Source organism: Lacerta agilis, chromosome 10, assembly GCF_009819535.1.
Source record: "Lacerta agilis isolate rLacAgi1 chromosome 10, rLacAgi1.pri, whole genome shotgun sequence".
Classification (NCBI taxonomy): Eukaryota; Metazoa; Chordata; class Lepidosauria; order Squamata; family Lacertidae; genus Lacerta; species Lacerta agilis.
Genome location: NC_046321.1, coordinates 5,638,204 through 5,662,012, shown reverse-complemented (window position 1 = coordinate 5,662,012; position 23,809 = coordinate 5,638,204). Strand labels below are relative to the sequence as shown.

General features: G+C 44.3%; 1 protein-coding gene across 2 annotated transcripts in view; it reads right to left on the bottom strand.

Annotated features, from left to right (window-relative positions):
• Positions 1 to 23,809, bottom strand: part of CHCHD3 (coiled-coil-helix-coiled-coil-helix domain containing 3) — a 196,185-nt gene that overhangs the window by 136,685 nt on the left and 35,691 nt on the right. For both annotated transcript variants that reach the window (XM_033161459.1, XM_033161460.1), the window contains exon 3: positions 19,793 to 19,874. In XM_033161459.1, the coding sequence (XP_033017350.1) occupies positions 19,793 to 19,874 (82 nt within the window). The remainder of the gene's footprint in view (positions 1 to 19,792; positions 19,875 to 23,809) is intronic.

Here is a 23,809-nt window from a genome sequence, read left to right as displayed (position 1 = left end):
GAGATGCTTTTTAAATAAAAGGGCACATTCTACTCATGTAAAAACACGCTGATTCCCGGACAGTCCACGAGCTGGATTTAGAAGGCAATTGGGTCGGATCCGGCCCCCAGGCCTTAGTTTGCCTACCCATGCTCTAGGGCAGTGTTCCCCAACCTTGGGCCTCCAGCTGTTTTTGGACTACAGTTGCCATCATCCCTAGCTAGCAAGGTCAGGGATGATGGGAGTTGTAGGCCAAAAACAGCTGGAGGCCAAGGTTGGGGAAGACTGCTCTAGGGGGTAAAACCGCTGTGTTAGCAGCACCGGACTGACTTCCTTGAGATGTGAAAAAAATGGGTGTCCATATGCACATTTGTGTTAATGGTAGATCCAAAGTCTAAAAGGGCTGGAGACTACTACTTTAAGTCTTAAGCTGCTTACAGTAATAACTGATATTAAATAATGTATTAGGGATATGATCTTGCATTTCTACTTAAGATTTTTTTGTGAAGGGGGGGGGGAGGAGCCATATATAGTCTTCCAGGCAGGATTCATAATATTTTTTGAAGCACATTGTTTCCTAGGCCCCACTTCCATATTGAACTGACGATGATGATGTAATTAGTCTACGATACCATGCTAAAAGTCATCCTACACAGTATGAACCACGTTAGCTTGACAAAATGAATAATTTAACTTAGCCAGAGAGGATTCACTCCGCTAACTACGCCACTTACCCGGACATATTGGTTTTCCAATACTCAATAGCGCAGCCAAAGCTACTGGAAGGCTAAGAAAGTCGGTCATGCTTCTATGTCTAATTGCTTTAAAAATAAAAAAAAGGGCCGAAAGTAACTCGGAGACAGCCAGAAACATTTGCCAGTGAAGGTATGTATGTACAGCCTACATAGGTTCCCAATTCCTACACAGGTGCTCCTATGCTTGTCATAGACTCATAGGATTGTAGAGTTGGAAGGGACCCCAAGGGACATCTGGTCCAACCCCCTGCAATGCAGGAATCTCAACTATTGCATCTGTGGCAGGTGGCCACCCAACCTCTGCTTAGAAACCTCCAATGAAGGAGAGTCCAGCTTCACCTTCATGTGTTCCTGGTGCCCCATGATTCCCAAGAGCCCTTGCAACCTGAAAGAGAACACTTACTGTTGGGGAGACTCCTGCAGATTAAGATGCACTACCAACACATCCTGAAATAGCTATAAATAGCTACCTAGTCTCTACTCAAACCTGGTTAGCATTTCAATAGGTTCACCACATTAAATATCCATGGAATTATCACAGGCAAGAACCCTACTGGTGGGAGGACACATCCCACAAGAGTTGCAATTTTAAATGGGTCAACGTGCACCTGCACGATTGCAGCTCTTGCTATCTCGTGGTCTCCGGGGGTCAAGGAAGTGATTAGCACTTTACTGTGCCTTATGTAACAAGGTGTGAATCTCCTTGCTGTTGAACAGAATACCAGGATCCCTTTATGTTTAGCCATGATGTACAGCAGATGTTTTGGTGAATCAAAATACTCACCCCATCTGGTTGGCTTCAACTTTTAAAAGGTCTTGTCACAGAGCACTGCTGTGTGTGCGCAAACAGCTCCAGCCTAAGAGCATTTGCACCAAGCCAGACGCACAGTGCAGGACACATTTACGGTGCAAGGCCATTTGTCACTTTGCGCTTACTTTCAACGTGAGCAGGTTTGTTAATGTCGTTTGACAGACTTGTGTAACATCCTAAAATGTTTTGAACAATGCAGTTTAGGTCAGAATGCAATATTGATGAACGAATAATGTTCCTGAATGCCGACCTCAATATTTAATGAGCCTGAGTGCTGCAAAAAGAGATGGAAGCTGGAAATCACTGCAGTTGTCAGGGACTCAAGGAAAGGGCTACCTACTCTAAGGGAGCCTTCAACCCAATGCTTGAACTGGGAAATTAGGAAGGTGCAAAATGTGAGGGGTGGGGCCACTGGAGGCAAGAATCCTGGAAAAGAGGAGACTGAAAGGAGATAGGATAGGCGTCTTCAAATATTTCAAGAGATGCCCCATGGAAAATGGAGCAAAATAGTTTTCACCTGCTCCGGAGGGGAGGACTCGAACCAATGGCTTCAAGTTACAAGAAAGGAGATTCTAGCTAAACATCAGGAAGAACTGTGACAGTAAGAGCTGTTCAATAGCACAACAGACTGTCTCAGAAGGTGATAGACTCTCCTTCACTAGAGGTTTTTAAGCAGAGGTTGGATGGCAATCTGCCATGTATGATTTAGTTGAGATTCCTGCAATGCAGAGGGCTGGAATAGATGACTTTGGGGATCTCATCAAACCCTACAATTCTATGATTCTAAAGGTTGGTGGGACTGATTCCAAAGACAGGCTCCTTTGGGAGGAAGAGTAGGATACAAGTTAAATAATAAGAAAGTAAATTCCTGTAATGTACAGTATAACGGTATCCACGCCTTAACAAAAATCAGTGAGAACTAGGCAGGACCCCAGAAGGTCTCCTGAGCAGCTCCCCTGCATTTCATCAAGTCCTGCCAAGCAACTTCCCAATAGTTTAGGTGCCCATTAGCCCAGACTTCCTCAACCTCGGCCCTCCAGATGTTTTGAGGCTACAATTCCCATCATCCCTGATTGCTGGCCCTGCTAGCTAGGGATCATGGGAGTTGTAGGCCAAAAACATCTGGAGGGTCGAGGTTGGGGAAGCCTGCATTAGCCCTTCAGCCAAATAAATGACAGACTAGCATGAAACAATAAATCTGGATGGCTCTTTGGTGCTTGTTCCATTTGCTATTTTACAAAAAGAAAAATCTCCATCTAGAAGCAAACATTCCTCCTGAATTCCCACTGGTGAAGATGATGAGGAGAAAATTACTTCTCCAGCCAGTAATATACAGTGGTATAGTATTTACCTAATGCTCCATCACCAAACATAGCAAAGTAGCTTCCAATGTCTCATTTCTCCGGTAAAACACAACATTTATAGAGCTGAACCTCTACATACAATCTGTCTGTTGAAATACCACATTTTAAGACTGAAGTGGGGAGGGGGCTCACCTAGAAATTGGGATTTTATGAGAGCTCTCTCTCAATTCCTATTCCCATGCTTTGAATTCTATTTTCTCATGTGACTTTAGCACTTATCTTCTCCAGACATGTCCATGTTTTTAAAATGAGTCCAAATAAGCAGGTCCTGGGAAGAATTTAGATCCAGGAGAGAGCTGGCGGAGCACAGGAGTTTACCTCTTTAGCACTGAATTCCTGCCCATTATTAGCTCAGCTTGGACAATTCAACACACCATAGTTTGCGGACTCGGAAATATGAATTGAGCTCATATTAGCCTTGTCTGGATATAACACTAAGCTAGTTATGGTAGCATTTTGTGAATAAGCCTGCATGACCCTCGGTGAATGCACACTCTGCCAGTGCTGTCAAGTATCCCGTTTTTCCCGGGATTCTCCCTTATTTCAAGCAGTTTCCCACTGCTCTCCCTTATTTTTTTATTTCCCTTAAATTTCCCGTTTTTAATGGAAGCAGCTCCTCCACTGCTGCCCAGGGACTGGGTGGGAAGACCTCGCCTACTTGGAGAGAAAAGCCTCAGCCCTCAAAGCAAGTGGGAGCCGTTTCCCGTGCTTACAGGGGGGTGTATTCCTCCCCCTGCATCAGCCACTATCCATTGCTGCCGAGCCCCTCAGCCGGCCAATAGGGTTAGCTGGCGGGCGGAGCCTGTCCTGTTTTGATGGGATCAGACAAGACGATGAGGCTCCATCGCACGGAGCACATGGCTGCCCTCCTCTTTGCTCCGCTCCGAGCCCGCTTGGAGTTTACATTGCTGCTCCGCCCACTTTTGCTTCTGGCTCCGCCCACCACTGACATATGACTGTCCCCGGGATAGGTGAGACTGCTGATCCCTTATTTTCAAATCCGAAACTTGACAGCTATGCACTCTGCTCCCCCTCTAGTGTAGTCACATGAAAGAGATGAGAAAATTTTGCTTCCACTTTAACTAAACTGTGGTTAGTCTGAACTATGGTTTATTGAAACAAGCCAGCTTCAAACTGTGGCTTATGAAACTGGCCTGTTTCAACAAAATATAATAAAGATTAACCACAGTTTGGAATTTGGCATAATGCCGAACTGTGGCTAATTAAAAACTGAAGCAAAAAGTTTCCAATCCCATACTTACGGCAATACCAGAGGAAAGGAGGGGAGTGTGCAATTTGCAGGTTCATTCATATAAATCTAATCAGTCCTTGAGATATTGGGAGTCCTGAGTGCTATAACGTTTTGCAGGTAAAAACCTAACACTTTGAATAGAGGCCAGAAATGATCGATACAGTACTGGGATGGGAAGGGAAGGGGAGGGATGAGTCCTGCAATGGGCCCCACATTGTCAGAAATGAAACAAAAAATTCACAACTGTCAAAAAAAAGCACTCAGCAAAAGGTATTATAAATATTTTTCTACATCAATATTGAACTTGTTTTGAGAGACAGCCATCTAAATCTGAAAGACTGTACAGTGTGCCTAGATTTCATCATGACATATAGCAAATATCAAAACAGCTCTGAAATCCGTTACATTACCACTCACCATGCTGAGCAAACGCCAGGCGCACACACAAAATAATTTATCAAGTGTTTTGTTCAAAGCCAGAAGAAAAAATTTGTTTTTATATTTCCTCAGATCTTTGCCAGTCCTCTAAAATAAACATGCTATTAAAAGAAAAATCAATAGAAAGCTTTAAAATGTACAGTATCATAAAAGGTCAAGGCCTATCATCGATTTTAATATCACATTTTCTGGGGCAGTTTCCCAATGGGTTCTTTCTAATGTTCCTCTTCCTTTCGCTCTCTTTTTGTTCATTCTGAAGATGAAAAAATCAAGACAGCATCTCGCAGCAAGGTTACTCAGAGACTGAAAAGCTGAAGACAGGCACGTTCTGGCAACGGCCGCAAGCTAGAAGACCCTGGGTCACTGGGAGGCTGAGCCAGTGTGGTGTAGTGGTTAAGAGTGGTAGACTTGTAATCTGGTGAACTGGGTTTGCGTCTCCGCTCCTCCACATGAAGCTGCTGGGTGACCTTGGGCTGAGACTCCTTTGGGTAGTGAAAAGCAGGATATCCAAACTTCTTCTTCTTCTCCCTCCCAAGAAATGCAAGGAAAGCCCCGTTGGGTCAGGCCAAAGGCCCATCATGGGAACTGCAATTTAGCGCTCACAGAGCTACAGTTCCCAGCACCCATAACAATCTGCATTTCTCAGGATCCCTTGGGGAAGCCATGTGTTTTAAACATATGGGGTGGATGTGACTCTTCTCCAGCATCCTGTTCTCACAATGGCCAACCAGATGCCTCATTGAGAAGCCCATGAGTGGAACCTCAATATAACAGCGCTCGCCCCACTTGTGATTCCCAGCAACTGGTATTCAGAAATATACTGTGACAGCAGAATCAAAGAATCATAGAATTGTAGACTTGGAAGGGACCATGAGGATCATCTAGTGCAACCCCCTTGAATGCAGGAATCTTTTTGCCCAATGTGGGGCTCGAACTCATGACTATGAGATCAAAAGTCTCATGCTCCATATCTAGTAGCCACTGAAAACCTTAACCCTCATAATGTCATGGCAAGGACATCATGGCAAGGGAGCGAACAGCCTGGTGCCATCTATCAGTCACTGAAGGAGCAGCTACTCCTAGACTTGCTTTCCTCTTCCCTCCTTTTGCATGCACCACGTCCATCAGCTGGTCAGCTCATCACCCCTCTTTTATTGTCCATTCTGGGAAGCCCAACCACTGCCACAGTGTCCCTTCTTTTGGCAGATAAAGATGAGCAGGTGACAGCAAAGGTTGCAAGGTTTGCAGCTGGGGCAATCAGAATAAAATCCAGTATTTGACTTTTGATTCAAAACCCTAAAATGTATTTTATATAACTGAGTTTTTATTTCTATTCTTTGTATATCATGTTGTTGTTTTATTGCTATGGCCGATGGCTGACGCAAAGATTCATTCATTCAGCTGCTCAGTATCCAGGTACAAGTTGTGTTAAAAAAATTACTACCTGTTTAATGTTTAGAAAAATATTAGGTGCTACATGAGTCAATAATGACGACAGGGATGATATGACACAGTTTGCTATATCTACGATGTACTGCTGAGGAACAACCGAAACCAGACTGGGGAAAGGGGAGAGGCTCACACAGGATGGAATCTCTAACACACACACACACACACACACACACACACACAAAAGCAAGAGAAATTAATTATTTCTATCTAACACTCTTCCACTGAGTGCTACATCTAGGCACTGCCATGTACACATTTTTAAAGTTGATTTAGTGTTTACAGGAATTTTCCTCAACAAATGGATGTGAAGATTTAGAAATATTGCGGGCAAAGGTTGCAGTATGTTACCTAGCAAATGACAGATAAAAATGCCACCATATGGAGTCCAGCTGCCCCTTGCAGAACACACTCATTATTTGGGACCGTCTGAAGGGCTATTTGGAGCACTGTGCAGAAGAAGGGAGAGGAAATACATTTGCTGGAAGCTTCAAAGCCACATTTCCAGAAGACACCGCTTCCAAATGGAAGGCTAAAAATGAGGATGTTAGCTCTTGCTAAGTTGTTGCCATCTGTTTGGCAGGAAACAATGGCTTGCGGGGGTAGGAAATCGCACAACTGGATGCCCTGCCAGAAAATGCATGGAAATTAGACTGTGGGACAGACTACCCTAGAGTGTGGCTTCTTCCTATAGCAGCCATTGCCAACTGGGTGCCCTCCTGGCGTTTGGAGCTACAACTCCCAATGGCCAAAATTAGAACATCTGGAGGGCACCAGGTTGGCAAAGGCTGTCTTAAAGGATCTCAAAGTCCAGGATCCAGGGGGCAGGGAGGGAGTAACATCCAAGCCTCCTTTACAACAAGGTGCCAAGACAAGAACATGCGGGCAGCCATATCTGAAGACGCGAACCAAGCATGGTATGGCTCACTATTCACCTTGTCAAGCATTCTACATGAGGAATATAGTTGGGCAATAACATGAAACACCACTGTGACTCCCTTCCCCCACAGTTTAATGAAAAGGCGAGAACTTCCTTGGTAAGTGTGAGCAAAACAGATTATAAGCAAAAGAGAAATGTTAAGCAAAACGCTGTTTATTAATCAATGCCAGGGCAGAATAGGGGAGAAGAGACAGGAGCGAAGCTGTGAGAAAGTTTTAATTATCATTTATTTTATTTTATTATCATTTATTGGGAGCCACCAGATGCAGACAGTTTCAAACATCAACTCAACATTTAATACCAACAGCACACACTGTTCAAGGGTGCTGTGGGGTATCTAATCCACACTGAGAGTCATATTGAATATGTGCATTTTGGAATAAGAAATAAGGGGGAATGGAGAGACAGGACGTCGGTGCTGGAGATGTACAAACACTTCAGTTGAGGAGCAGGACATTCAATGCAAATACAACCAAAGTTCAGGGTGCTAACGTAAAACATTTGCGGGGATGGAAAAGGCTATCCCAGCAATTCTGAAAATTTTCCAAAGTGGACAGAGAGCAGGAAGGGAAGAAGGAGCCGTCTGATTAAGGTTAAGGGTTATGTGGTACAATTCAGTTATGCCTGTGCACCTCTATCCATCAATCTCCAGTACACACCCCACCTCTCCTCCAAGCTCACAACAGTATGTGTGTGTTCTTGCACACTTTATCCTCACAACCACTTTGTGAGATAGGCTGGGCCTAAATGCCAACTTGTCCCAGAGGTACATGTCATAAGCACGGAAGAGAGTATTTATCCAGTACCACCTTATGTCCATCTAACCATGATTGAAAACTAAGTGCGGGCTGTGTAAAAGTGCAAAAATAAAAATAAAATACATGGGGGAAATTGCTTCATAGATTTTCATCTTCACCACCACCACACATCCTCCTTGTTCAAGCATCTTCAGTACATATTTCAGCTGTGGAAATCCAATATTCCATTGAGGATGACAACACAAACCTCAGTAGTGAGTTCATCAATAGCATAATCACTATAATAAAACCGCTAAGTTATCCTCCCACTTTTGATTTCCCAGGGCATCCCAATCCTCTCTGCCTGTCATTTAGACTGTAAATTCACAGAGGTAATTGGATCTCCATCTTGCAAAGCACCCAAGTCAAGCACTGGGGTGGGGGTGGGGATCATGCTTCTCAATGATGAAAGTGCTGTCATAATCACCCTATACAGGAGTTGGTAGTAGTAAAAGAAGAAAGTGAAGGTACTGTAGCCTAGACAGCTCAGCTGGCTAGAGCATGGTGCTGGTAACGCCAAGGTTAAAGGTTCGGTCCCCATATGGGACAGCTGCATATTCATCCCTAAATCGCAAAGGGTTGGACTAGATGGTCCTCAGGGTCCCTTCCAACTCTATGATTCTATGATCATAGAATCATAGAATTATAGAGTTGGAAGAGACCCCAAGGGCCATCCAGTCCAACCCCCTGCCAAGCAGGAAACACCATCAAAGCATTCCTGACAGATGGCTGTCAAGCCTCTGCTTAAAGACCTCCAAAGAAGGAGACTCCACCACACTCCTTGGCAGCAAATTCCACTGTCGGACAGCTCTTACTGTCAGGAAGTTCTTCCTAATGTTCAGGTGGAATCTTCTTTCTTGTAGTTTGAATCCATTGCTCCGTGTCCGCTTCTCTGGAGCAGCAGAAAACAACCTTTCACCCTCCTCTATATGACATCCTTTGATATATTTGAACATGGCTATCAGATCACCCCTTAACCTTCTCTTCTCCAGGCTAAACATACCCAGCTCCCTAAGCCGTTCCTCATAAGGCATTGTTTCCAGGCCTTTGACCATTTTGGTTGCCCTCTTCTGGACACGTTCCAGCTTGTCAGTATCCTTCTATCCTTCTTGATCTACAGAACACACACAAATCTAAATCAGCGCAGCAGTTTTTCACATTCCCCAAACAGGGGGAGTGATGAGGTTGGATGCAACAACAATCGTGGACTGCCAACTCCACATCTGCTGATCGATCCCGCAGACGTTTCCAAGTTCCAAATCAGAGCACTTGCACACTGTCTCCAAGGTCACCACTCATTGCTGGCTTGCTGGCAAAAGTGTCAAGAACATAGCAAGACCCCTGCTGGATCACACCAAGGTTCCTTCTAGTCCAGCATCCTGCCTCCCACCGTGGCCAAGAAGATGTCTCTTGGAAGCCCAGAAGCAGCACAGAAGCCCTGCTTTTGCTCCACAGCAACTCATAACCAGCGTCATGCTGCCTCTGAACCTTTAAGTTTCATATAGCCGTTGTAGTTCACAGCTCCATGCATTCATCCATAAGATTTATGATAACCCAGCACTGCCAAAAAATAAGGAGAAATTAGCTCATAGGCAGGAGAGCATTAGCAAAAGGGAGATTTGGCCAAGGACACAGCGGGGGACTATGGTAACAAAGTGCCGGGGGTGGGGGGGCGATATGATATAATGTTCTGGATAAGTTACTTTCTTGGCAAGAAGCCCTAACTTCACTACGCAGTGATTTTTTAATATATATTGTGGATTGTTATTCAGCTATCTCTGGCAACTTGCTGCAATTTGTCACCGTGTCCCTAAGGCAAGGCACACGCTGCTCCACTGAGTTGTGCAGATTTCTCAGCAGGCTTCTCCACAGGAGTTGACAGAGCAGGTGCATCTCGTTGACCACAAGCAGATTTCTCATCTCCAAAGTTCATGAGCCATGGCACCCATCTGGCACAGCACACGGCACCTGCATGCCACCAAGAAAAATGCTTCCAACGACAGGAACGTTCTTCACTGGCACGTCAACAGCAAGTTTGGATGGTCACCTCGTGGCAGCCATGAGCAAGAATGCATGATTTAACAGATGAGTCAGTCAGTGAATGTTCTAGATATACAATGCTCATCTGAATCAAGAGAACATAAACCAGCAGGCTTACAAACACAGGAATTGAAATGGAAGATATTTCAACCCTAAATAAACATTAATTTACCCCGATCTAGACGCTACCTACTATTGGGAAAGGTAGATAGATAGATAGATAGATAGATAGATACTTTATTGTCATTGTACGTAGCACAATGAAATTGAATGCCATTGTAAGGTCCTCGGTTAGTTGCTCATGAGTAACCAGGCAAAACACCGACCTTTCCTTTTGTAGTTTTATTGTGCATACTATGTACAGTGCAGGGCTAACAAATTCATGTCTGTATCACACGTCGGCAGAATCCGGGAATGGCCCCTTCTGGTTCTGACCCCAACAAAAGAGTTTCGGTATACGAAAACCCCGCCTTTCATCCTTTCGTTTCACTCCTCGGCGCCTTTGGGGTGACAGAAATTGCGTGCCTCCTTCGTCACCCCTGGGGCTAGGGGAGTGCAGGGTCTCTCCGACGTCCCCAGAGCCTCAACCCTCCGTCTCCTGAGACCCATGCCCCTCCCCGCTAGAAGCCTCGCTGCTCCCTCCGCTGCCAGAGGAGGTGCTGCTGGTCAGGTGGGGCCGGGGCTCTCTGTAGCATCCCGAGAGCCCTTCCACCACCTTGCGGTGCGCCGGGGACAGTTCCCTAACAGCCATCCCACATTTACAGCCATATATACGCATTTATACATTTACAACCAAACATACACATACATACCATCCATCACGACTCCCCAAAGATCATATCATTTGGTTACAGCATTTAAAATAGTTACAGCTCTTGGATAGAAACTGTTTTTTAGTCTATTCGTTCTTGATTTAATTGTTCTGTATCTCTTGCCTGAAGACAACCGTGGCAAGCACACACTCATAGAGAGTTCAGGTGTGACTTGGTTGGTTTATTCGAAGGACTTCACCACGAAGTATACAGATAAGCAACTATTATCAATTTCTAAGTTACAGGCATACATGGTCTCATGATCTCACAAAATCACACATCAGCTTTTAGGTGATATACTAAAGTTACATGTGAGATCTTGCAGGAAAAAAATCAAGCTAGGAAATATTCTCGATTAACATGCCCCTGAGCAAGAAACACACAAGACATGTTGACCAGCGTCTTTATGTATTAACTCAAGGATGTAGCAAACAAGTCCTCAACTCTTAAGTAGCTGGAATCCTAGCTTCAGGGAATAGCCCAGTTTCACACTGTTTTTCCTCAAATATACCTTTAACCAGCACATGACCTACAGAAAATTTCTGTTTGCATCATTTTCTACAAGAACATCTCTCTTTAGCGAACAGTATCTTCAGCTGAAGTAAACGTTGGTTACACAATCAAATATTGTTTACCTGTCAAAAACTCCAAATACAGCATTCTGCATATCTCGTCTGTCAGACTTATGCTAGCTTTTGAGTCACACACAGTCAGGAGTCCACAGGCTATTAACAGCAAATAAAATATGAATAAACGGCCCAAAAACCACCCAGATCCAAATGCACACACCTACACCTATCTGGAACCACAATCCAGTACGGGCAGCAACCATTTCGTGCGGGGGTCCCGTTCCCAGCCCCCACACGCATAGAAGCCCAGCCCACCCCATTGCACCCCCCCCACTTCCACCTCTGTTCTGCCCTCTTCCAGGTCCCACATGTCAGCAATCACCTTATCATAACTTTCCAAATGTGAAGGAAGCCTCTTCTAGGAGAGACCCTTGTCCAGTCCCTCTCAGAAGTATAACTAAGCCCCATAACAGATTGGAAACTCCTCCTGCCTCCGTTTGGGATGAGTTTCACTTCAGTGTGCCATGCGTCCACCTGAATATCACTCCTTGTGTTCCTTTTCTGAGATACCTGCGATTAAAGAAAGCTAGATTCAAAGGCTCAGCTGGAAGGGAAGATGCCATCCGTTGTCTGCAGAGAGAATTGCAAGCAAGGGTGTTGCTCCCAAACGGGAGCTATGTGGCCCTGACCCCAGCAGGGCTGGGGAGGCCCCTACTCTTGCTATAGCTGTCAGGTGACTCCATGATGAAATTTTAAAAGGTAAGTTGATTCTTACACAATTTGACAGTGGTCAGTTCACCAACATCCCAACCATATTGGGTTGGGTATTGAGAGGTTCCCTCACCCTGAAACTAAACCTATCGCATCCAACAGCTCTTAGACATTTTAAGCACATATTGAAAGCCATTCCATATATTTAGATGGCTCCTTTTATTTTGCTCTCGGAAAAGCACACGGCACAGAAATAAGAGCAGGGGGAAACGAGAGATATTTAGCCTGCTTTCGTTTTGTTTTTCCCTAGCAAATCTCAGCATGAAGAATTATGGCTTGAAAGCATCTTGAAAGCATCTACGTTTGATGAAGATTTTATTAGAAGAAGGCAAATAAAAAATGTATAAAAAGGGATGAAAATACAGCTATGCAATACATGTCACTCGGTGTAAAAAAGATATGAAGCTCATTTTAAAGACATGAAGTCATCAACTCGCGGTGGATTCTGAATGTCACCTTAAGTACTTTGGCAAAGAAGAGCTAACAGTGACAAAGTAGAAGAGTCCAAAATTAAACTGCCAACATTAGACATAAAAAATCCACAGCGCAGCTCCATTTTATAGCCTTAAGAGCTTGCTAGCTTTTTACATCTGCTAATGTAAAGTGCCCGGGTGAACCTCAAACAAAGAGTTTTTGATGCATGAGATTTCTGACATGAGCACACTGTGACTACACATCTCTGATAAAAGGAATTAGATGAGCAAGGCTTCTATTTGCACCACCAGGTGGAAGGTGGAACTCTAATGTCAAAGGCTAGGGGGTCAGGATGAGTGGCATTTTTCTCCCTGTCAGAGAGCTTGACATATGGACTGAGGGAGCCAATGGAGGAGTTAATCACAGCAGCAGAGCGCCTGCAATTCGCATGTGTCCCATTAGAAGCCTGCCATATTGTCTTAGGACAGCAGCCATGGTATATAACCCCACGGGGTATTCTTTCAATCAGGGAAAGAAATAGACATTTTGAACACAAGACCACAGGGACACATGAGTGTTTCGACCCAGCTGCAATGCTTTCCATGCAATTCTATCAACCCATCATGGCACTTGGAAGATAAATATTCTCAGCCTAGAGAAGTGGGGTTTCATAATGGACCCACCACACAAAAAACACCTTACTGCTTAAAGAATGCTTAAGGCAGCAGAGGGTGAACCAATTAGGACTTGAAACAAAATAGAAAATTCTTTCCAGTAGCACCTTAGAGACCAACTGAGTTTGTTCTTGGTATGAGCTTTCGTGTGCATGCACACTTCTTCAGATACACGAAAGCTCATACCAAGAACAAACTCAGTTGGTCTCTTAAGGTGCTACTGGAAAGAATTTTCTATTTTGTTTCGACTATGGCAGACCAACACGGCTACCCACCTGCAATTAGAACTTGGCCATCTTTACACCTTTCAGCACAAGCACAGGTCCCACTTTAACAGCTAAGTAGCTACTGCCCACACGTAACAGTGCACATGTTCAGCAAAAGATGCATCCAACAAAAATTATATATGCAGCAACAGATCAATGGTTTTGTCTTCTCTGTGTGCGGGAAGAACAACATTACAAAAAGCTTTATTAAAATAGCATTCTTCTAGTAGGAGCAGCAGCAGCAGCAGCAGCAGCAGCAGCAGAATTCTGCACGGTGCTTTGCAAAATGACTGTTGTCAGCAGGAGACAATGGAGGAGTGAGCCTTCGAGGATGAAGTCACACTGCTGGAAAGTTACAGCACCTGCTGTGGCTGTAGAGACCGATACGGGAGAGAAATGTTTTGTTAGAGCTGGGGCAGATGAAGGTGTCTGGTTGTGCTGATGCAGGTGTAGCAATAGCATGGCTTTTCTTCTTTCTGTGCTCCTCCCAGCCGACGTTCCTCCTCTGGTCACTGGTGTGGATACACAACCTCGACTTGACTGATTGCCTCCAGGAATTGCAGTGGTCTGCAAGGGGGTGACCATGATTTTCTCTACCTGGGCTTCACCATAACACAGCGGGGTGGATGCTGCCAGCCTCCGTGTCATGTTTGCAGACATCTTTGTAATGCAGAGTTGGTCTGCCAACGGGCCTGGCGCCTGAAGCCAGCTCCCTTCCATTCTTTGGACATGAGCAAGCCAGCGTACACATCACTGAGACAGAAGGGGGAATATGCTGGGAGTGTGGGCTTCGAAGAGCACATCTTTGTTTGAGACTTTGTCCTGCCATGTGTGTGATACCGAACATCTTCCTGACACAGGGCACGTGGAAAGCGTTGCTCCTGGCAGGTGTAAGATACCCACGTCTCACTACCATAAAGCAGCATGTTCAACATGCAACCCTGGTGGACCTTCATCTTGGTATTGGCTGTTAGCATCACATTCTACCGTACACCTTTGGAAAGGCGAGCCATTGCCATAGCTGCCCTGCCAATTTCCTTGTCCAGCTCCACGTCAGTGAAGAGGATACTGCTTATGGTGAAGCCCAGGTAGACAAAATCGTCCACCACCTCAATGCTGATGCGTGAAGTGCTGGTGGCATCCTGACCCAAGATGTTGGTCTTCGTCAGGTTGATGGTGGGGCGGGGCTGAACTCCATGCAGGCTTTGGCAAAACAGCCGATGAGACTCTGTCCAGCTTCTTCAGAAGTAAGCTTTCTGAGCCCTCGGTCGGCATTTCTATCACAGACAAAAGAGAGTTCTTCACTGAGAAACTTACATAGTGAATATGTGGTTTTTCTGTGTGCCCTCCTTGCAAGAAAAAGGCACCGTTCTTCTCTTGGAGGCTGCCATTTGAAGCAAGTTTGGTCTCCTGTAGAGCAGGAATGTCACTGTTGAGCACTTTCAGCGCACAGTCAATGATGGCTGCCTTCTGTGAGTCACTGACTTGCAGCAGGTCAGTGAACAAGCTTTGCAAAAAAACACAAGGCAAATCAAGGATGGATAGAAGTGAGAGCATGTATTTTGTTCAGTGATGGTGGGCTATGGTAAATATGGGGTTATAAAGGGAGAAAGGGTGAAATCAGCAGCACATCCCTGGGTGTCAGGGACTGTCAGGATGGTGGACATAGACTAAAAGTTACACTATGTGCATTTCCCTTTCCCTTAACACTGTTTTGCCTGTAGAAGATCTCAGGTTAAATCCATGACATCTTCAGGTGTAGCTAGGAAAGGCTCCTGCATTAAGTCTGGGAGAGCCACTGTCCATCAGTAAGCTAGATGGACCAATGCTCTGACTTGGTATAAGGCAGCCCTGCGCGTATGTGAACAGAATTCTACCATTACACGAATGTAGTTTTTCTATGGTACTGGGGGGGCCATTAAAAATGATTTGTTCAAAAGGTTTTGGTTTTTTTGTTTTGGTTTTTTTGTTTCTTCAAGAAAACAACTATGCACATTTCACGAACAGATGGGGTTTCTTAGAAGAAGTGAGAGTAGGGGGGAAAGACAGCAGAGCGATCATTACGTTACACATCTAAATTATATGATTACCACCCACAGAAACCATTGCTGGAATGCAAATATTATACAAAAAAAAATATTTCTAAAGAGCAGGGAAATGACTGAATATTCTGTTGTGACCAAGGGAGCTGGCTGTACACAGGGCCTTAAAAATGTGACAAAAAGGTTAAATTTTACGTTGTACATAATGCAGACAACCAACTGCCCACAACACTCACATCTCATTTTTCTGTCTTCATACACTCTAATTGCTTTATGAACCTACTTTCTGAATCAAGTTTATTTAACCATGAAAGCTTGCAGTGGCTACAGTTTCCCCAAATTTCTCCAGAGCTAAACATATCAAGTCACCTTATGTTACAAGATCTCTGGCCCATCTAGCGCAGTAGTATAAATGTTGATGGGCAGCAAACGCCATTGTTGCAAGTTAAGCTCCCTGTTAGCTCTTATGCCAAGCGACTTTTTTAGGCAGTTATGCCAAACACTGGACATCAGACCTTGTGCATGCAAATCCTATGTTCTAACACTTAGTGTGGTCATTCGACACAACTTCAGCATATCCCAAGCCCCAACAGATTAGGCAGAAACAAATCTGGCTAGGAGTCCAACAGGACTCCTCCAGACTATGCTAATTGAGATCCTTATGTAGTACAGTTGTACCTCTGTTTATGTAACAATCTGGTTACGTAAACTTCGGGATGTGCGCGTGGCAAACCCGGAAGTATTTTACGGGGTTTCGCCACACGCACATGCAGAGAAGCAGTCCTCGGTTGCAGAAACCTTGGGATCCGACCAGACCTCCGGAATGGATCCCGTCCGCAACTTACCACTGTACTAGCAACCAATGCTTCCTCATTGCAATGCGGCTTGACTTGCCTCTTCCAGCTGTTTTATTTACTCCTCATCCTATTGCTGAACTGCCTCTTTAGATTCAGACTCCAGGAGTCGGCAACCACCCTCTTTTTAAGTTACTCCTCACACTGGTGCCCAGTCAGGACTGTCTGCTCAGGAAATCATGGCTCCCTGAGGTGGCTGAGTTACACAAGGATGCGGAAAGCTAGCCCTTCTCCCAAAGGTCCCAGGGCAGGTTACAACATTAAATCAACTTACAATCACAAAAGATAGGTCCTAAAATTTTGTTGTTGTTGTTGCTGCTGCTGCTGCTGTTCTTGTTGTTTATTAAATCTGTATACCACCCTATACCCATAGATCACAACATAAAATTACAATATAAAACCCACAAAACACATAATAAAAATAAGAACAAAAACAAACCAATAATCTGCACTTCCACAACACATTTTAAAAGGTGTTGGGTGTCAGTCAGCCCAAGGCCTGGTTAAAGAGGAACGTATTTGCCTGGTGCCTAATGGTGTATAATGAAGGCACCAGCCGAACCTGCCTGGGAAGAGCATTCCCCAAGCAGAGAGCCACTTATTTTTCTAAGCATTCCCCAAGCAGAGGCACCCATCTTATTTTTCTAAATGATCCCAACTGGAGGTGGCAGAGGACATAATCCAAATTCATTCAATAGCACCATGAGGTGAGGCTTCAAGTTCAAGCCAAATTCTCCCCTAGAGTCCTTACAGGACAGACGTCTAGTCATACTTAGGTCTTGCTGTGGGAATATAAGGACTCAGTTAAGCTCTGGACTCTGCAGGGTCAACATGTGCCTTTCCTGAGAGTTCCACAGTGTCCTACAAAACCAGAATCGGAGGCTGTTTCTCTAGAACCTGCCCTTGGTGCCAGTTGTCTGAAACCTGTTACCTACTCTTGAGTTGCGTCAGCTGAAAGAGAGTACCTGTCCTGTATGATGTAGTACATGGCTGGTACCTCAATCAGGCTAGAGGAGGACGCCAGCTTCCATTTGCCCAATACACTGAATCTGCCTAATGCTAAACCATCTTAGTAACAGATCTCAACAAGTACTAGCTCACTTGTATAAGGACATCTGCCCCTGACTGGTTGAGAGATGCTAAGGAAATTCCCCTCTCTCATAATGCCATAGGAACGGAAGAAGGGAAGAATGCAACACTGGGAGGTGAGCAACAGATCCACCACAAGCAGAGACCTCTTGATGTTACTGGAACCGGGAGAAGGGGAATCAAACCACATAATAAATTGATCCATTTAAAATGCTAGCATTAATTACATTAACACTAACACACAAATACTAAATACATTTCCTTGTAAAAATCAAAAATCAATTAAGACAAGCCACAATATTTCAAACAGCAGTGTGATTTCACCGTAACACATTGATTTGCTTTACTACTCAATTCAAAGAGGTGTATTTCAGCTGGGTTTTGGTTTTTTTTTTACAGAACCATTTACACACTAGCATCCAATTATTTACAACATTAAGATAATTTACAGTGTAATCTAATATATTGCACAAAAGTAAGCCCCAAACAGCCCAATGGGGCATACGCCCAGCTAAACCACACCACACGCTTCATTGATTCCCTCCACCCTTGACAAATTTCAGTCCAGGTACTTTGGGCTATTGGGAAAACTTTTTAGATATTTATATGGTTCATAAATTAACGTGACATACTTTTTAGTTTTGTTTGCCTTCCCAAGTCAAACAACATGCTCAGTTCTAAGGCCCGACTCCTGCCTCTCTAGGCTTATTAGACCTAGAACAGAGAATGCATCTGGCAGGATCTATGGCAGGGGTCCCCAAACTAAGGCCCGGGAGCTGGATCCAGCCCAATCGCCTTCTAAATCCGGCCTGCGGACGGTCTGGGAATCAGCGTGTTTTTACATGAGTAGAATGTGTCCTTTTATTTAAAATGCATCTCTGGGTTATATGTGGGGCATAGGAATTCGTTCATTTTTTTTTTCAAAATATAGTCCGGCCCCCCACAAGGTCTGAGGGACAGTGGAACAGCCCCCTGCTGAAAATGGTTGCTGACCCCTGATCTAGGGCACAATAAAAGGCATTGTCTCAAGAGCGAAGGGTGGTTTCCACCAACCTTTAAGGAGGCAGTGGTAAGACTGAAGTAATCAGTCTTGACTCTGGGTGATGGGGATACCAATCCCTTCCTGGGCAAGGCCCTTGAGTGAGCAGTTGCCAGCTAACTCCAAGCACTCTTCGGTGAAACTGGATTTCTAGATCCATTTTGATAAGTTTTGAAGCCTGGCTTTGGCACAGAAACTGCTTTGGTTTTATTCATTAAAAAAAATATTTACAGGCCATTCAACAACAAAAAAGTGTTCTGAGTAGCCTACAACAAGGTTAAAAACTACCAATTGTGAAAAAATGGAATGATCTTTGCCAGGAAGGGAGAGGGGGATAAGACTCTGTAGGTCTCCCTATAGCATTCAGCAGTTTTCTAAACAATCAACCATGGCATCTTTGCTGTTCTAGCTGGGAGCCTAATGGTTCCACGCCTGCGTTGATGACCAATTCCAGGGGGGGGGCTGGGGAGAGTTCTGCTCAGCCAGCTAAGCAAGGTGATCCTGACCAGTGCCTGGGTGGGAGAACACTGGGACCCCCCCCCCCCGAAACAAAAAGAAGCAGCTACACTGAGATTACTAGAAGTGAAAGCTGGGCATAAGTACAGTCAAATCAGTCAATCGATAAAGTTGGGCACTGATTAATTTTTAAACGTAGCTGCTTGGATTTCATCTTATTAATGTATAATTGAAAGCGCTGCACTCTTCTGACCTGTGCCTTCAAGACCTACTAAACATTTATGACTAAAGCCCAACTTCAGCCTTTCAAATGCAAAAAAAACCCAATTTGTAGAAGAGTAAATATTGCTGTTTTTCACCGAAGATACACTATAGTATGTCCATAGCATGCCCAATAGAAAAAGCAACAGCAGTTCCCTTTCCCCAACCCTCCATCCCAACACACACATACACACACACACACACACACACACAGCATCTCTTTATGTATTTCAAAGCCTAATGTATGTACTCTTCTTCAAAGCAGTTCTACCTGTTCCCCTGCTGTTAGAATTTACCTCTTGATCAATCTGATGAGTTCAGCGACACAAGCCTCCGTGCTTTTTCCTGAGCAATTCCATTGCTAGGCAAACAGTTTAGTAAGGCTCCAGAGAGGGTGGGAAATACAAAAACATAAAAGGCAGAAATTTAAACCCTCCCCCCCTTAAAAAAGAGCAGGCTAGCATAGCACTTCAAGCATGTGAGGTCAGAGAAATGTAGATAGACTGCAAGCCACAGAGAAAAACAACTCTCTACTAATATATTTTTCTGTTTACCACCATTACACACCAAACAAATAGAAGTCTGGTCTCACCTTACTTTAAAAAACATCCTAATTCATCCAGAGGCCTCTGATTTCCCCACTTACCACAACATTGCGAGAAGCATGCCTTTAAAACACAAACAGCGAGGAGTGAAGATCTATTCCTGACCAAAACAAACCTTTTATGGGCTTCAGCATCTCTCCTGGCTTGTTCTAATGCCAATTCTTCAGCTATTCTTTTCTTCAGGTCTTCCTCATTCACTGGAATTAAGAAGTGGGGAAGGATTAAGTGACATGGATAGGATACAGATGACGCCAGAATGCAACACATTCAGAACGACCCGATAAAAGAATAGCCAGGAGGGTTTGTTCGATTTTACCATCACATTTTCAACTCATACCAACATAATCACCAAAGCAGCTATCGCAGAGATGGGGAGCCCCAGGTCTGGGGGGGCAAAACGTGACTCTCCAGTCCTATCTGGGCCTCAGGAGTTTCCTCAGGTCATACAACTTCCTGCCACACCTCCCAGCAGTTTTGCACCCTCCTTGAGTGCTTTTGCCTGGCTGTAGTGTATTCTTGAACATTGATCATGCTCGCCTGGGTGGATGGAGGCTAGAAAGGGACATGGGATGGGGTGTAAAAACTAGCCTACTATACACAAGTAAAAATTACTATCATTGCTCTACCCACTGTTGCCTCTGGCATGTTGTGAGCATCTCTAGTGTGTCTCGTACTGTAGCTACGATTCCTGCATTGTAGGGAGTTGGACCAGATGGCCCTTGGGGTCTCCTCCAACTCTACACTTCTATGTGTCTATGTGGCCCCCCAGAAGGTTGCCCAGAATGGAATGAGGACCCTCAGGCTGAGAAAGGTTCCCCACTCCTGAGCTATTGCAAACTGCTTCTTATAACAGGGCCTCTGACAAAAGACAATGCCTAGAGATGACCTTCTTCATTTCTTTGACGAACATTGGGCAGGGTTGTCTGATGAACTGCCCTCCCAATGTTGTCCTCCAACTCCCATCAGTCTCGGCTAGCATGGACAACCTTCAGGTATAATGAGGCTTGCAGTCCAACCCAAGCTGAACAACCCCTCTCAATGCTCAATCAACTTGAGTCATTTCAGTTGTTTCAAAAATAGGAAAAGGATGAAAATGTGTCTTCCAAGGAAAAACAAATTTTACTTATACTGCTTCTGAAATGCACCTACCACTGTCTCTTTTTAAGTCACTCATTAGAGAGCTTTGCCAAAATCACATGGCTTTAAAAGACTGGTGGGCAGCATAGATGGCACAAACCACACGCAGATTCCAAAAACCCCACTAACCCGCTTATAATTTACCGGTAGGTTGCAGTCCACAAGGATATTCTTCTGTTCAAACACAACTGTCTTATTGGGATTTGCTCAGCCAGCAAGCCCAGAAGATTGTGCCCTTTGTTTGGTTTTATCTCTTCTCTGCCCATCTCTAACCCCCTGCAAGCAGCTCTCATTCACAGCTGCACTACAAAGGCAGAAAAACATTTTACACCACAATTGATCATTAGAGTCACCTCAACTCCGGAAAGATACTTCAAGTGTCTGTTTTGGCACCCGACAACAGACATACAATGCATAACAATTAAGGTGTCCACCAACCTATGTATCACAATTTTTTATTGCTCCTGCATGTAAGAATGGATAAAAAAGGCTAATGGACCGTAGAACCAACTTCTGAGGAACAATAAATAAGATTCGGGTACCAGCCAATAAAGACATGGCGTTTTTGACCTTAACAATCAATTAGGTTATGCATTGATCAGCTTGATCCTAACAGGGAATAAAAGTGGAGCTGTAGATCATTAAATAGAAATTCTATTAACCCTTGTAAGCAAGATGGTTCCCAAATGAGAAATTGAAGCAAGCTGAGTAAAACCTAATCCTGGATGGAGGTCACTGTTTGAGAAATAACTCCTGCAATTTTATTTATCTGCCCAAGTGCTTTAAAAAAAAACAAATAATTTGACTCAAATTGCTGTGTTAAAACACGTAGGCAGACAATTCCTATTTAGTTGGTGCGAATAAATTGCGTGCAAATAAACCACTGGAGAATACAGCACAGTATAATTACTCCAAGTCTGGTCAAGTTAAGGTCACCTAGAGAACACACGTTATTGGCAGGGAACCCAGTTTTTCTCTGCGCAAATTCTGAGGTTATACCAGACACTCATGAGATGCGTTTGAGAGTTATGTGTCAAGGAACAGCAGAGTAGCTTGCCTTTTAGATAGCACCAAGGGCACTTGAGCCACAAAGTGAGTGTCCAGTTGAAGAAATACTGGTACGCCCACCTTGGCATGGGTTGTTTGTTCAGATGAACCTCTGTTCTATGAATGGGTGGACAAATATGCAGCAGCTAAAGGCAGTACCACATATATGTGGGACACGTGCCTGTATTCAAAATGGGTATCCCTGTATCAGGCTTCCCTCCCTACCAATTTCCTGTGGTTCATCACACTGAGTATTTCCCAGCCTCCATCAAAAATACGAAGCAGTGTGAGGTAAGCACACAATGATGCTGCCAAAATGCAGGTTAAATGATGCCACACATTGCAGGAGAAGAGAGAACTCAACATGGACTTCCCTTTTAACAGAAGACGCATGGCCTGTACCAATGGGTGCCTAGCAGACATGATCCAATTCCTCCCTTATGTGTTCATTAAACACGTGAGTAGATTCATTTGAACATAATTCCCCAACCTTGGGCTCCCAGTTGTTGTCGAACTAAAATTCCCACCATGCCCAGCCATCTGACACACTGGCTGGGGTTGATGGGAGTTGTAGTAAATTTCAGAGCACAATTCAAAGTGTTGGTGCTGACCTTTAAAGCCGTAAATGGCCTCAGCCCTGTATACCTGACACAGCGTCTCCACCCCCATCGTTCTGCCCGGACACTGAGCTCCAGCTCTGAGGGCCTTCGGACGGTTCCCTCACTGTGAGAAATGAGGCTACAGGGAACCAGACAGAGGGCCTTCTTGGTAGTGGTGCCCAACCTGTGGAATGCCCTCCCATAAGATGTCAAGGAGATAAGTAACTATACAACCTTTTGAAGACATCTGATGGCAGCCCTGTATACAGAAGATTATAATGTTTAATGTTTTATTATGTTTTTGTATATGCTGGAAGCCGCCGAGAGTGTTTGGGGCAACATGGTCAAATGGGCAGGGTACAAATGTTGTTGTTGGTGGTGGTGGTGGTGGTGGTGGTGGTTAAGGTGACTCTTTGGAATCCAAAAACTATGACCAAATCATGTAGCAGATGAGATACAACCAGGAGTTCCCTACTCCTTAGGCCGTCACCACCAAAAGGACAGATAAGAGGGAGGGATAAGGAAGAGTGTCTTTTAGTGGCTCAGATGTTTATGCATTAATTATTTATTTCATAAAATGTATGCACAACTTGATTGTAAAACAAAAAAAATAAAATCAAAGTGGTTTGCAAAAGAGTTTTGCCGGAACCAATGTCCATTTTCAGCCATCCTCAGGCAAAGCGTGGGTTGTGAAGGTTTTTAAGCTTCCGTTCAAGAGCCTGAATTTGATAGAAAATGTGGTATTTCTAGGCCTGCCCTAGACCTCCTACATAATCCTACATAAATCAAGTTAGCCAATGCGGTTCTTAGAATCACTTGCCTCCAGGATAATGTGTTATTCTGCTCCACACCTCCACGCTTCCCAACAACCAGCGCAGCACTCAAACCCCCAATAGTTGACAGAACCAAGAAGTACACATAAGGCAATTTCTCTGTGGAAGTACGTTATAACATTGTAAGAGCTTCTGAAATGAAGTGAATATACAGTTAACACAGCCAGCTAATTTGCTCATTTAACTCAAGTACAAAATGGACTTGATTCTGATCTATCACAGGCTAGAGAGCTTTACTGCAGTCCCAAGTAATTTGGATGAGAAAGTTCATTAAAATACTAGAGTTACAACACACCTGAACAGTTTGTCACATCTAGTGCATAATAATTCTTCAAGCATGTGAACAAAAGAGGGGATGAAGAAACACCTGCTGACATTATTTTGTTTGGTCTTTTAAGGCGACTTTAAGAAAAATCCTCTCACAAGCAGCTATTAAAGCAAACCAGTAGTCCCAAGGTGAGAGGCAGGGCACTGTCACAAGCGAGACATATGCAAATCCGGAATGAAAGGCAAAGA